A 16,425-nucleotide genomic window follows, 5' to 3' on the forward strand; every position below is an offset into this window, starting at 1 on the left:
TGTGAACTGTAATTTATATACAAATATTTATATAGAAAATCTACAAGAGATTTTACATGCTAAGTAGACGATGCCCCAAAGATAGTTCAGCTATGGGTCACGCACACTTAAATGATTAAAAGGCGATTTTTTTCAGCGCATAAAAATCAGTGTCACTTCGGGAAAAGATTTCGAATAAGTTTTCGCAAATAACACGGGAGTGAAGAAAGTCGAAAAAGTACTGGAATTTCTGGAAGTCGTGCGTCGATATTAGCATGATTTACTGATTTACTGATATAAAGTAGATCAGTTTAGGGAGCCTTCTGTTTAGTGATTAACTTTCAACACTGAAACTTATTTACAAATGACATTGGTAATACATGATATTGAAACTTACCGATCAGCCTCGATTCCTTACTCCTCGATTCCTTATACTCCTCGACGGTTTTTTTTGAACTGTTAACAATCAAAAACGTTTTCTTAAAACTCGAACAAATGTCCTATCTTTTCGAGTCGCATCAGTTCCTTCGCCGATGCCATCCCTTCGTTTGGGATGCGAGTTTCTCTCAACACGGGCCTCTTGTTTCCCATGTCGACGTATCATTACCGGCCGCACAACCGGACACTGATCTCCGTCCGAGTGTTTTTAACTGCCGTGGAAGGCTTACCGCTGCTTCTCCGGCACCCTCCTATATTGGTGTCAGAGTTGGTTTCGGGCTTAAGTTTTCTTATCTTTAGTGCTTCGAGGAGGCGAAGGTCATTCTGGTTGTTGACTGATGTAAAGTATTATTTTCGCGTTTTTGGCGATCCCTCATCGTTTTTGGTGATCCCAGCATCCAACGCTTCATCTACATCTACATTTATTGAGTTGGTAAAATCTTGTTAGATATCACATCAACTATAAATAAAAGCTAAAAAGATATATATATGTACATATACATAAATTAAATCAAAGTAAAAATGTCCAGATAACAAGATAAATAAATGATAATTCATAATTGGAATTTACTTGACTTATTTCACGTACTTTCCTAAGTTTAGCTTAAAATCAGATAATGACTCGCAATTTACTAAGTCAGCGGGCAGTGAATTCCACTTTGTTATTGATCTAGGGAAGAAAGAAAACTTAAAGACGTTCTAAGATACTTTTGGCATTCTATACTTAAAAGCATGGCTATTGCTTGTTCTTTTTTCTCTGTTTGGTATTAAGTGTTCTTCTGTGTTAATGTCTGCTAGGTTATAACTAAGTTTGTTCATTAGAGTCAATCTGTTTTTCTTTCTTCTTGTTTCTAATGTGTCCCACTTCAGATCGGATCACATGTCTGTCACACTTGCTGTTTTGTTGAAGTTTTGAAGACAAAAACGAGCAGCTTTTCTTTGAACTCTCTCCAAGGTTGAAATATCTCTTTTGTAGTGTGGGTCCCACAAGGCACTTGCGTACTCCAGTTTGGGTCGGACAATGCTGGTGTATGCCGTTTCTCTTGATCAATCCCAAGGATCGACTCGCCTTGCTTGAGATAGATGAAATGTGTTCGGACCACTTCAATTTACTGTTAACAGTAATTCCTAGGTACGATGCAGAGTCTACTTGTTCGAGTTTGGACCCACAGAAAAAGTATGTCCGTTGAGGAGGACTTTGCTTATTTGAAATACAGATGATGTTGTACTTTGAGGGATTAAATTGCATCTGCCACTCATGTTGCCAAATTTCTAGTTTGTTGAGATCGTCCTGGAGATGGTCGCAATCTGAGTCTTCAACCACCACTCCGTACAAAAGAGTGTCGATGAGCAAAGATTAGTTTCATAATAACCATATTACGATCTGGCGAGACACTCGCTGAACCGCCTAATTAACGATGTCGGCGTCAGCCCCAGACAGTTGTTGGAAAAAATATTTTTCTTTTCTTTGTTTCCTGTTATTATCATCCAATTCAGTCATTGGGCGAAATGATAAAATAATAATTAAAAAAATAATGACCACTGAAGTAAAAAATAATCTGAAGCAAGGATTATAGTCTCAACTAACAAATACTTCCCTTTTATTTCGGATTTTTTTCTTAAGGGATGCATCGCATCGCACAATGCTATTACAAAAAAGAAACAATTTTCCAAAGTCCGATATTTTCGTTTCTAAGTAAAAATGCGCCAACCATTTTAAATAACAAAGAGCGGTGTCGGCCTGTTCAACGATTTCATGTCCGCGGTTGGAATAATCGTTGAGATTAGTTGGCTCGAATTACAATTTTCCCAGAAAGACCCAGACAACTAATCATTGTTTTGCTTCACCATAAATTGTGATTCTTCCAGTCTAAAGCAGACCGACCTATTTACCGCGGTGTACCTTTGTGCTTTTCAATTATTGTTGCTGTGTAGAGTTTTGGTGGCGATTGTTCGTTCCCTTACGCCGCATTTTTCCTGATATTCGGTTTTCCATTTATTGCTTTCTACTTGCAAAACGAAATGGTCGGCTGAAAATCTCTTCCACTTGTCAAGAAACAACCGTTGAAGAATGATCTGCAAACTCAACGTTCTTTACGAGGTGACTATCGCTGAACTCGAAATGATCGCTCTTTCCGGTAGCGATATGAAAATTGGATTCCTTAATGCAAATTCTGGAAGAGTCTACTTTCAAGTTTTTCACCCTGCAGCTTTTTTATCATTAATAAGGCCAAACGTACCTCTCGCATCATGCTTGGCGTCTTCCTGTTTCTCGCTGTGTACAACACTATCTTCACTTTTCTGTATTTTGTATTTAGTATTCTTATAAAAATCATGAAAGATTGAATCAACCACGAAGAGCGCACTGTTGTCTCTTAAGATAGCTATGCGGTCGAGGACATAACCTTACGGCAAACACTTTGATGGATGTAACTATATAATCATCAACAACTATCAGCTTGGTTTTTTAGCAAAGTGAGCTAAAGATAGGAACATTTGTTTTAATTCGCTGGTTTCAGTCGAATTAACGTATTGAAAACCTTCTGTCCTCTGTGAGAACTGTACACCAAACTAGCCTGTCTATGCCAGAACAGGAATTGCTTCAAGATCTTAGAGCTTAAAGGGGAAACGCTATTATTGACTGTCAAAGTTAAACTCTTCGAGGCCATCGAACAAACCATGTTCTGAAATTGAATTTAATCTTAATGTCGCAAGCACGACATGAAGCTGAGAACTTTTTGTATGGTTTGTGCTAAAATTAAATAAAAAATTTAAATTTTTGCATCCTCCAGGCAGTTTTTATGTACTTAGTATGACAAACTGATAATATAATCCATTCCGATTATTATTTGCAATAGACCTATTACCATGGAGAGGGGACTGCCACAGTGAGGAGACATTGTCGGAGAGAATAGTAACTGTAAACATCATCAATTATTTCTTGGTTCTTTGGCTTGAATACAAGAAACATTTTCTATATTTTTCACGAACACTATGGGAAAATTTAAAATCTAGGAACCGATCGAATCTTATATTTCTCTATTCACTATAAAACAAAGTGATTTGCCACAAAACAAAGTCGTTGAATTTTTTTTCTGTACCGCTGATCGTCATTAACATTTTTTGTCATTTGGCGGCTGTAATCGGATATCAATCGTTGAAACATTTAAGCTTGTTTGTAGTTATGTACCTTACTGAGATGAAATAAGTTAACGTTACTTTTCAGTAAAAATCTATAAACCTTGCCGCAAGAATGTCTTTAACACAATGTAAGATAATCTGATCACAAAGATGGAAAAACACATGGCTCTTCAGATTTTTCATATCAACCATGTTTAGTTCTTTACTTCTTTTCGTTCTCCAGGGGGGTCTCTTGCCAATAGTTATCTTGCACTGAACGACTTTTAATCTCTGATATAAATGAGGAAATTATTTCAGAATCTTTGATATCGTTCTACATATTCCAGCTGGTAGATATTAAGAGTAGGTCGCTTTCTCTAATGGAAGATTTGTCGCTTAAACTGCTAAATTCTCCCTCACAAATTAAATGACAATAAATCTAATGAACTTGCACGGTAAAGACTATTGTCAAGATATATATATCAATGTTTAAAAAATATTTCCTGTTTTGTCCTTCAGCATCTGACTACCAAATAGAGAAAGGCGATATCTTGAATAAATAATCAGCCTAAGAACGATATCATGGCAAACATGTTTTGTTCGAGTTGGGTCTTGAAACGTGCTAGATCATCTCAATGTGTTAGATTTAAGCATAAACACTATCTGCAAAAACCCAGAAAAACTGGCCAAGGTTATCCCATATGTGTTTTAAACAACACGTTTGCAGCTTTTGAAGGAAGAGATTTGAAGTTATATCGTTATGCGTGAGAGGTAATCTTAAGTAGAACATCTGCATCATGTTATTTGTGCGCCATAATTGGAAAACAACAAGCACATCCTTTCTCGCCCTTCAATATTCATATTGTGAAGTTATTTTATGTGACTCATTTGATTGGTTTCTTACACGTTGATTGACACATAGAGATGGGCGATATCTTAACTAAGTAATCTGCTCAAGAACGACATTATGAGAAACATCGTTTCTCCAGCTGGGGGGTGAAAACGATCAGAATGATGGTTGCAAAGTTTTTTTGTATACTCATTTCAGCTTTTCAAGTAAAGGGCTACTGCTCCACTGGAAAATGCGAAAAGATATCTTTTGATGAGCAACAAGACGCCTATCATGACAAAGAGCTTGTCGGCCATGTCTTCTACAATTCTGTGGCTTCAAACCCACAACAGTGCTATCTGTGGTGTATCAACGACTGTCGATGTCTGTCGATAAACTACAAGGTCAAGAACAACATCGAATACTGCCAGTTGAACGAAGGCAGCCATTTTACCGAAAAGAACTCTCTGAAAAACATCCACGGAAGCGTTTACTATGTACTGCGGAGAGAATACTCCACTGAGGTACCAAACTTTACTATGTAATAAGGTGTTTTGAACGCAAATGGTTTCAGTCTTCATCTTGGCATAACGGCTCATTCTTTTTTTCTTAATTTGATATCGAGAAAGCTTCTACCTGACGATAGACTATACAATCTGAATCATGTCAATTAAAGGCATTCGCTTGCAATGTAATATGCCTCTAAACCCCGTCAAAACTTTTCCTTCTAATGGATGGTAAGGTTATCTCTAAAAGTGTTAAAGATTAATTGTTTTCTTTTAAAATTAGCGTAACTGCTGCCAACTGAAAATTTGAAAAATTTCAGTTGATTATTGGGAAAAACCAAAAACTAGAAAATTGAACTAAAAGAAATATATATTTTTCGAAGTGTGCATTTCAAGTTCCTCTTTTATTCGGGTCATGAAGGTAGAAAGATTTCCTCCTTTAAATTCTCATGAATAATGGAATATGAAAATGGAATCGAAGTTAAAAACTTCAAAAAATTTCATATAATTTAAGAGACGAAAGAAAAATTCAATCAAAAAATGAATCCTAACAATTACATTAGCTTCTAACTTGCGAGGATCATTTTTAACTTTACACCCGTCTTACAAGAGAATGCACTCGTTTTCAGCCACTCTGAACCGCCTAATTTTTTATTATACACATTTTTAGGCTCCCACCAACATTGTTCCTTGTGCTGATGACTTCACGTGTACCGATGGCTGCTGCAAGAACAATCCGTGTCTTAATAGAGGAACCTGTACTGAGATCTGTCAACCCACAAGTGTTCGGCACAACTGTTCCTGTCCTGTACCGTTTGTTGGAAAACGTTGCGAGATTCAGCAGAAAAGAAGCTGTCAGGATTACAAAGCAGCCGGGTCCACCGCCTCTGGATTGTACATAGTTAACGATGACAATAATCAAACCTTCCAGGTGTTCTGTGATTTTGACTCAGAGCCTGGGTTCACTTGGAACCTGATTGAGTCCTTTAGTTTATCCAACAAAGATCGTTTTCAGGTATTTTCTTTCTCTTTAAATCTTTTATAAATATACATTAGAAGAGCGTAGAACGAAAGCTTCCTCAGTGGAAAAATGTGAAATACATTCAATCTCATGTTGCTTCCATGAGTTTTGTTTTCATAAGCGACAGTTTTGACAATGATCATAACTTCCTCATCAATTCTACTTCCTTTACAGAAGGACATCGTGTTTTACGATGACTACCAAGCCATCAGCGGTGATGCCCCAAATTGGCAGGCCTACCTCATTAAACGACCCTACCTCCTTTGGCTCAGAGATCACTCGACTCACTGGAGAGCTACTTGCCGATACAACACGGATGGCACTGTATACACAGATTACCTAAGAGCCTCGCTTGAAGACTTTGACATCATTACAGACGTACCTACCGCGGTGGACACCTGTCGACCTTACGAATACGTCAACATCCGGGGAAATGAGTGTGTGAATTGCACTGCACTCACAGCGTATGAAAAAGGCAGATACCCTCTGCATGTCGACTCTTATCATATCAGTTTGTCCTGCAATCTCGACGCAAGCAAGACGGCCGTACATAGCGAGGACAACTTTGGAAACTACCATTCTACAAATCCCAAATTCCGTTGTACCTCAGACTCGAGTGATACGACTCAGTTCTGGATCGGAGGCAAATAGTTCGCTGACTAAACAACACAGTTTTGTAGATCCAATGGTGATTTATCAGTTGGTATTTGACAATTAATAAGACTGGGCATGAAACTAATGGACTATCTGACAAAGCTGGTGTCATTTTGCTAGTTTTTAATGTGGAACTCACGTAGGAAAGATTAGATCTGTTGATTGAATGTAATAAGATAGTTACACTAACACATTTTTTCAAGATAAACTTTCTAGCAATATTAGCAAACAAGTGAGAAAAAAATTACGTAGGTGTTCCAAAATTCATCGGACAATTTATCGATCCTTGATATACCATTATTTATCTTACGGCATTAATTATGGGGCCAAGCTGCAAAGACTTATCTTAAGGAAGCAGTCATAATCTATCATCGAAGGGGGAGGGGGGCTGAACATCTCAGGGGCGGGTCATTCGTTACCAACAGAATATAAAGAGGGGGACTCTAGAAAATTTACAACCAAGTGAGGACCAATGAGGTGGATGATAGGATTTCTTTTTGGTGGGATCAGGTAAATTTTACCGTGACACAACCAAAATCTTCCCACGCCTCCCATTCCCCCCCCCCCCCCCCTCCAGCAATAGAAAATGACCTATCCCCAATTAAGTACTGTGGTTTTATGAAAGCCTGCCCTTCGTTTCAAATACTTCGCACCTTAAAGGTCCAGTCCTCTTTTTGTCTCGTCCAATACTGTTCCAGTAAATATGTTTTATTTTAAATCCATTTCAGCTCCTGTTTCAGTTCTAATGTATGCAATATTTAGTATGTTAACCCAATGCAATATTTCTAATCTTTAGAAATGAGATATATAATTATCATACAAGATTTTCTTCAGCCGGCAATTATTATGTAAAACATTCAAGATCTAACTAACAAATTAAGTGGTTTTCAGGACTAGGGACTAAAATATGACACAACATCCCTCAAGAACTACGAAAAGTATCAAAGTACTGTATGTATTTATGAAAAATATTTCAAATCAACTTTTTCGAGTTTTAATGGAAGAGGACGAATTCGTTGGCTTACCTACCCTTATCAATCTTCAAAACAAATGAACGCATTAAGTAGCGTTATTTAACCACACTTTCCACAGCCGTTAACATCAATAATTTAATGTATATATATTATCTGCTTATTTAAAGGTCCTATCATTGATGTAATAGTTCTAGATTTTCTCTGTAAGGTTAACAGTCTTACTACCCGCGTAATTAAGCTTTAAATTTGCTTTTTTAATGGAGGGCTAGTGTTGTTTTGTATCTAATAATATACTTTGAAAAATAACTCAGTTCTGATTGGTTAAGATAAATGTAGTTTTCAGGTAATTCAGTGGAGAAGAGAGTTAATTCAGTGCAAAGAAAGTAACAAATCAGACATTCTGATTGGTCAATAATCAAAGAAACTCACAGATAGCCAATCAAATGCGAGCCTTGGATGTCGCAACAAAATTTGAAAATTTGAAAACTTGCGAGCGAAACAATGGCCGGCGTTTTAAGTAGGTTTTCTTTCGCCACCGCAGCTTAAAAACAGCTCAAACAACGAAAATACTGTAAAAAGCACTACTTTTCGGTTGTCGGTTTGGAAAAAGTGGTGTTTAGAGAAGGGAATTGCCAAGGAAATCGAAAATTACGAGCCGACCCAGCTTGATACTTTGCGAAATTAAAAACAAACATGGTTAAACCTCGGAAACGACGATTACATTTCATCGAAAGGGATTCGGACACAGACTGAACAATTCCTTGAATTGTTTAGCCGGACTTGGAACTTTTTTGTGCCTTGAAGATGTGAAGATATCATTGCATATCATTGTTTTGATCGTACGCAGTTGTTTTGACCGAACGCACGGTTGGAATAAATTATTTTTGCACTTGATGCACGCGAATTTGTCAGTAACATCCGAAAACAATTAGATATATTTCAGTTCTTGTTAAAGAGAATTTAGTGGATTGGTTAAATTTTATTTCTTAAAATCAACCAAAATGAAAATTGCGTGACAACCCACCCAAGTGCTGACCCCTTAGACTTACGACAAATTATATGATAATAAGCAATAATAAGCAGGGCTGGTTTGCATGGATATATATCTGGAAAGAGAGGGTTTAAATCTTACGAAATTATGAGCCTTTAAGTGTGCGAGTGAGTGGCGGGGGAGGGGAGGGGGTAAGATGGGGAGATAGGGAGCTGCCTTAGTCTGAGTATGTGTTGAGGGGAATGGAGAGCTTACTAGGTTAGTTATCTTCGAGTCGGCCGCCATGCTAAGTTTTTAAATGTAACCTTTCTCTCTGAAAAAATGTCAAATAACTGATATTCATATTCCTTTCCACTGTTATCATACCATGCGTTTTTTGGAATCCGATTCCAACAGAGAAACTGTAAGCCCACAGGTTCCCATGATAGTTTGAATAATCCCTGAGATTGGTTGGCTCGAGTTACAATTTTCCCAGAAAGGCCGAGATAACTAATCATTGTTTTGCTTCACGATAAATTGTGATTCTTCCAAAGTCTTCTTAAAATTTTGTCATCATTTGTTCACATTCTTCAGTTTTGTGGGCAGTAAGACGCTTAAGGCATAGCTCGCTAGACGAGTAACAATCAATTGTCATCGCTGCCGAGACAGAAGAAAACTAAATCGGCTCCTGTTTGCGGATGGAATCGTTACACGACGCATTTTTCTTGGCTCGGGGACGTTTCTTATCGGTGCGACAATGTCTGTGTCATTTGCGGCTGAACTTCTTCGCTACAGCCAAACCAGAATAGACAGTGTTGGCCATAAAGTGAATATTTCTCACGCCTCTATGCATCGTTTCACGAATGTATCTTCACCACAGAGAGCAGGAGCTTCATGCCTAAGCAGACCTATCTATTTACCGCGGTGTACCTTTGTGGTTTTCAATTATTGTTGCTGTGTGGAGTTTTGGTGGCGCTTGTTCGTGTCCTTACACCGTATTTTTCCTGATATTTGGTTTCCCATTTATTGCATTCTACTTGCAAAACGAAATTTTCAACAGAAAATCCCTTCCACTTGTCAAGAAACAACCGTTGAAGAATGATCTGCAAACGCTCAACGTTTTGTACGAGGTGACTGTGGCAGAACTCGAAATGATCGCTCTTTCCAATTACGATATGAAAATTGGCTTCTTTAAGACAAATAGTGCGAGAGTCTACTTCCAAGTTTTTCATCCTGCAGCTTTTTTTATCATGGATAAGGCGGATCAATATCAGTATCTGGGCAACTGCCCACCTACCCCTCCCCTAACCCAACATTAACCCTAACTTGTAATCAATTGACTGTTGTTCGATTAGGGGAGGGGTAGGTGGGCAGTTGCCCAGATACTGATGTTGATCTGATAAGGCCAAACTTACCTCTCGCATCATGCTCGGCGTCTTCCTGTTTCCCGCGGTGTACAACACTATCTTCACCTTTCTCAGGTATTCTTTTAAAATCATGAAAGATTGAATCAACCACGGAGAGTGCACTGTTGTCTCTGAAGATAGCTATGCGGTCGAGGCCATATACGTGCGGCGAGCACTCTGATGGATGTAACTATATAGTAATCAACTACTATCAGCTTGGTTTTTTTAGCAAACTGAACCAAAAATAGAAACATTTGTTTTAATTTGCTGGTTTCAGTAGAGTTAATCGTACTGAAGACCTTCTGTCTTCTGTGAGAACTGTAGACCAAACTTGCCTGTTTATGCCACAACAGGCAACCCTTTTAAGATCTTGCTTTAAGATCTTGCAGCTTAAAGGGGAAATACTATTATAAACCGTCAAAGTTAAACTCAACGAGTGCCACCGAACTAATCATGTTCTGAAATTGAGTTTAATCTTTATTTAGCTAGTACAACATGAAGCTTTCTCGGCCTTCTTCATGATATCAGTGTTAAATATATACGTGTTGCCTGTATAATTTCGTCGTTCGGCATTGACTGAAACAGTGTTAATGGAAGAGCATCTTTTTGACTTAGTTATCTGAGACATTACCTTCATCAATATAAAGTTATGTTAAGTTTTCCTTTACTTGTGATAATAAATCAAACAAACATGAAGTTGGCAGCAAGGGGAATGAAGATTGAAGGCTATTTTATCTGTCGCATATTATATGCGTCGCTACTCCATTTGTTGCCATTTGACTGCAAAATCGGAAGATTTTCTGGGATATGGCGAATAAGGACACTAAGGGTTGTTTACTACAGCCAAATAGAACGTGCTTTGAACTTAAATAACTACTGTCAAATGTGAGTTTGACGAAGTTTCCGAACCGGAAAATCGAGTTATATATGGCCAAATGTGAAAAAGCTGCTGCTATTTGAATGAAACTGGGAACTTTTTGTTTGTTTAGTGCAAAAATTAAAATTAAAATCAAACATTTGCAGCCCTCAGACAGTTTTTATGTACTTAGTTTGACAAACTGATAATATAATCCATTGCGATTATCATTTGCAATAGGCCTATTACCATGGAGAGGAGACTGCCACAGTGAGGAGACATTGTGGAAGAGGATTCTAACTGTAAAACATCATCAGTTATTCCTTGGTTTTTATCTTGAACACAGGGAGGATTATTTTCTATATTTTTCACGAACACGGAGTGAAAATTTCAAGTCTGGGAACCGATCGAATCTTATATTTCTCTATTCACTATAAAACAAAGTAATTTTCTACAAAACAAAGTAATAATGGATAACTGGTTGTCTACAAACCATAAGTTGTGAAATGTTTTTTCTGTACCGCTGATCGTAATTAACATTTTTTGTCATTTTGCAGCTGTAATTGAACATCAATCGTTGAAAAATTCAGGTTTTTTTTTTAACTGGATAAAGCACCTTACTGAGATGAAATAAGTTGACGTTACTTTTCAGTAAAAATCTATTTAGCTTTGCCTCAAGTATATCTTTAACACAATGTAAGATAATCTGATCGCAAAGATAGAAAAACACATGGCTCTTCATATTTCTAATACCAACCATATTTAGTTCTTTACTTCTTTTCGTTCCCGGTGGGGGGTCCCTCTTGCCAATAATTGTCCTGCTGGTAGATATTAAGAGTGGCTTGCTTGCTCTAATGAAAGATTTATTTTTGAAACGGCTAAATTCTGCTCACAATTAACTGACATTGAATCAGTTAGATAAAACATCTGCATCATGTTATTTGTGCGCCATAATTGGAGACATCCATTTTATCACTTGTTTTTGTTAGTTTTCCGAGCCTTGAATATTTATATTGTGAAGTTATTTTCTGTGGCTTACTTAATTAGTTTCTTACACGTTGATTGATACATAGGGATGAACCATATTATGACGACATTCTGAGAAACATCGTTCCCTCAGCTGGGGTTTGATATTGTTCTACATATTCCCGCTGGTAGATATTAAGAGTGGCTTTCTTGCTCTAATGGAAGATTTATTTTTGAAACGGCTAAATTCTGCTCACAAATTAACTGACATTGAATCTGATGAACTTGCACGGTAAAGGCTATTGTCAAGATATCAATAATTGAAAACACTTCCTGTTTTGTCCGCCAGCGTTTGACTGCCAAATAGAGAAGGCGATATCTTGAATAAATAAGCAGCTCAAGAAGGACACACAAGAAACATGTTTTGCTCGAGTTGGGTGTGGAAACGTGCCAGATCACTTCAACATGTTAGATTGAGCATAAACACTATCTGCTGCAAAAACTAGCCAAGGTTATCTCCAATGTGTTTTAAACAGCGCGTTCGGAGTTTTGGAAGGAAGAAATTTGAAGTTATATCTTTATGCGTGGGAGGTGGTACTAAGCAGAACATCTGCATCTTATTATTTGTGCGCAATAATTAAACAAATCCATTTTATCACTTGTTTTTGTCAATTTTCCGAGCCTTGAATATTCGTATTGTGAAGTTATTTTCTGTGACTCATTTGATTGGTTTCTTGCACGTTGATTGACACATAGGGATGGGTGATATTTTAACTAAGTAATCTGCTCAAGAACGACATTATGAGAAACATCGTTCCCCAGGCGGGGTGTGAAAACGATAAGAATGATGGTTGCAAAGTTTTTTTGTATACTCATTTCAGCTTTTCAAGTAAAGGGCTTCTGCTCCACTGGAAAATGTGAAAAGATCTCATTTGATGAGCAACAAGACGCCTATCATGACAAAGAGCTTGTCGGCCATGTCTTCCACAATTCTGTGACTTCAAACCCACAGCAGTGCTATCTGTGGTGTATCAATGACTGTCGATGTCTGTCGATAAACTACAAGGTCAAGAACGACAAAAAATACTGCGTGTTGAACGAAGGCAGCCATTTTACCAACAAGAACTCTCTGAAAAACATCCACGGAAGCGTTTACTACGTACTGCGGAGAGAATACTCCACTGAAGTACCAAACTTTATTATGTAATAAGGTTTTTTTGAACGCGAATGGTTTTCAGTCCTTATCTTGGCATAAAAGTTCATTCTTTTCTTTTAATTTGATATTGAGGAAGCTTCTACCTGACGATAGATTACACAAATCTGAATCATTTCAGTTAAAGGCACTATTCTGCAGTGTAAAATGCTTCTTCATCCCGTCAAAACTTTTCTTTCTAATGGATGGTAATGTTATTCCTAAAAGTGTTTAAAATAAATTGTTTTCTTTTATCTTTTAAACTTAACGTAACTGCTGCCACCTGAAACTTTGGGAAATTTTAATTGATTATTACGAAAAAGCAAAAACTGTGTGTGTGTGTGTGCGTGTGTGCGTGTGTGTGTGTGTATATTTATATATATACATATCTGAAAGTTGGACACATCAATGAGACAACTTTTCTGTGAGTTTCACGCTTACGCGATCATCAGACGGATTTTGAAGTTTGCACTTCAAGTTCCTTTTTTATTCGGGTATTGAAGGTAGAGAGATTTCCTCTTTTAATGGAATCGAAGTTAAAAACTTAAAAAAAAATTATAGAACTTCAGGGACGAAAGAAAAATTCAATCACAGAATTAATCCTGGCAGATACTTTAGCTTCTCACCTGCGTGGATCATTTTTTAACTTTGCACTCGTGTTACAAGAGAATGCCCTCCTTTTCAGCCAATCAGAAACGCGTAGTTATTTTTTCCATATACATTTTTAGGTTCCTACCAACATTGTTCCTCGTGCTGATGACTTCACGTGTACCAATGGCTGCTGTAAGAACAATCCGTGTCTTAATAGAGGAACCTGTACTGAGATCTGTCAACCCACAAGTGTTCGGTACAATTGTTCCTGTCCTGTACCGTTTTTTGGAAAACACTGCGAGATTCAGCAGAAAAGAAGCTGTCAAGATTTCAAAGCAGCCGGGTCCACCGCCTCTGGATTGTATACAGTTAACAATGACAATAATCAAACCTTCCAGGTGTTCTGTGATTTGGATTCAGAGCCTGGGTTCGCTTGGAACCTGATTGAGTCGTTTAGCTTATCCAACAAAGATCGTTTTCAGGTATTTGCTTTCTCTTTAAATCCTCTACAAATATCTAATACATGAGCGTAGGACGAAAGCGCATTCAGCGGAAAAATGTGAAATACATTCAGTCTCATGTTGCTTCCATGAGTTTTGTTTCATAAGCGACAGTTTTGAAAACGATCGTACACAGTTGACGATGACAATAATCAAACCTTCCAGGTGTTCTGTGATTTTGACTCAGAGCCTGGGTTCGCTTGGAACTTGATTGAGTCCTTTAGTTTATCCAACAAAGATCGTTTTCAGGTATTTACTTTCTCCTTAATCTTCTATAAATATCTAGAAAGTGAGCGTAGGACGAAAGCGCATCACCAATTCTACTTCCTCTGCAGGAGGACATCGTGTTTTACGACGACTACCAAGCCATCAGCGGTGATGCCCCAAATTGGCAGGCTTACCTCATCAAACGACCCTACCTCCTTTGGCTCAGAGATCACTCGACTCACTGGAGAGCTACTTGCCGATACAACACAGATGGTACCGTATACACAGATTACCTGAGAGCCTCGCTTGAAGACTTTGACATCATTAAAGACGTACACACGGTGGTAGACACCTGTCGACCTTACGAATATGTCAACATCCGGGGAAACGAGTGTGTGAATTGCACTGCATTCACAGCGTATAAAAAAGGCATTTACTCTCTGTATGTCGACTCTTATTTTACCCATCGGTCCTGCGATTTCGACGCAAGCAAGTCGGCCATAAATGACGAGGACAACTTTGGAATGTACAGTTCTACAAATCCCAAATTCCGTTGCACCTCAAACTCGGGTGATACGACTCAGTTCTGGATCGGAGGCAAATAGTACGCTGACTAAAAAACACAGTTTTATAGATGGTGATAATTCTGTTGGTATTTGAGAATTAATAAGAGTGAGCGTGACACTAATGGACTATCCGACTGGGGTCATTTTGCTAGTTTTTAATGTGGAATTCACGTAGGAAAGATTAAATCCGTTGATTAAATGTAGTAAGATAGTTACACTACCACAATTTTTCAAGGTAAACTTTCTAGCAATATAAGCAAACAAGTGAGACAAAAATTACGTAGGTGTTCCAAAATTCATCTGACAATTTATCGATCCTGGATATACCATTATTTATCTTACGGCATTAATGTAAGAGGCCAGGCTGCAAAGACTTATATTAAGAAACCAGTCGTCATCTATCATCGAAGGGGGGAAGGGGGCTGAACATTCTCAGAGGGGATCAGTCGTTACCAACAGAGTATAAAGGGAAGATTCTAGAAAGTTTACAGCGAATTAACTACCAATGAGGAGGATGATTTTTCTTTGGTGGGATCAGGTAAATTTTACTGCGACAACCACGTCCAATACTGTTCCAATAAATATGCTTTATTTTAAATCCATTTCAGTTTTAATGGATGGTAGTTTAAATACGTTAACCTGATGCAGTATTTCTAATCTTTTTTAGTTTAATGGAAAAGGACGAATACGTTGGCTTACCTACCTTTATCAATTTTCAAAGGATTTGAAAAGTAAATTAACTGTTCATCGCGTGCGTTTTAAAAAAATTGTAAATTTTACAAGCCTCGAGGTTTCATTCAGGTTTCCTCGCCTTGTAGATTTTCGTGTTTAATTTAGCTTATTATACTTCCCTGTTAATTTTCATAGTAGTGTAGCAAATAAATACACGGAAAAATTACGGACAGTCGAACCTGTTTTGAGCGACACCGTATTAAGCAGTCACTCTGTAATTTATGCGGGCTCTTGGCGAAATTATCTCCCCTTAAACAACGTAATGTTCATCAGTCACCTCTATTGAGCGGTCGTGCTTATCCTCTGCTGAGTCTCCACGGTCTGTTTGTATTGTCTTGGACCTCTATTGAACGGTCAGTTCTGGCGGAACCACTCAAATAAAACTAAAAACAAGCTTTCCGAAGTATATTTAATCCATGTTTATCTCCCGAAATCTACGCTAGCAGTATTTTTGAGCGTGTTTTTGTACGTCGAGTGGTATATTTTGGCATAAATCAGTGTTTTTTTACCGTTATTTGCAATACCCCTATTCTGTGGAACCTGTATTTAGCGTCAACCTGTAGTAAGCGGTCATTCCGCCATTCTCCATGGGTGACCGCTCAATGCAGGTTTGATTGTGCATTCTTAGTCGTCCTCTGCAAACTAAAATCCTAAAATCACCAAAATTAGCGTGGTTCGAGATCGAGAGCCCTGATCGATGGCGAATTATTTCCATTTTTATCTGGAACCAAACGCTGTCTGCATATATCTTATGCTGAAGTTGGGGTCTGGTTCCGTTGGAGACGGTTATCATATCAACCCATTCGCTAAATTTCTACGGAAAATTCCTTTTTTTTACTGACGTTTTCGATTCTCGGCGTTGCCTGCCTGAACTATATTTCATAAAGGCACGACGGGAAGGTGACCAAATGCAACCAT

The 16,425-nt window shown here is 38.0% G+C and overlaps 2 protein-coding genes across 2 annotated transcripts; both read left to right on the forward strand.

Annotated features, from left to right (window-relative positions):
- Positions 1–4,510: 4,510 nt before the first annotated feature.
- On the forward strand, positions 4,511–7,852 carry LOC149041856 (uncharacterized). Its single transcript, XM_089214011.1, has 3 exons — positions 4,511–4,890; positions 5,543–5,887; positions 6,068–7,852. Exons 1-3 carry the CDS (start codon positions 4,549–4,551, stop codon positions 6,542–6,544), a joined length of 1,164 nt encoding a protein of 387 aa, XP_089070137.1. The 5' UTR covers positions 4,511–4,548; the 3' UTR covers positions 6,545–7,852.
- A 4,695-nt stretch (positions 7,853–12,547) lies between these two features.
- On the forward strand, positions 12,548–15,673 carry LOC113675417 (uncharacterized). The gene is made up of 3 exons (XM_089213745.1): positions 12,548–12,905; positions 13,640–13,984; positions 14,338–15,673. Exons 1-3 carry the CDS (start codon positions 12,564–12,566, stop codon positions 14,812–14,814), a joined length of 1,164 nt encoding a protein of 387 aa, XP_089069871.1. The 5' UTR covers positions 12,548–12,563; the 3' UTR covers positions 14,815–15,673.
- Positions 15,674–16,425: the final 752 nt, after the last annotated feature.

Source organism: Pocillopora damicornis, chromosome 8 (assembly GCF_964200805.1).
Source record: "Pocillopora damicornis chromosome 8, jaPocDami1.2, whole genome shotgun sequence".
Classification (NCBI taxonomy): Eukaryota; Metazoa; Cnidaria; class Anthozoa; order Scleractinia; family Pocilloporidae; genus Pocillopora; species Pocillopora damicornis.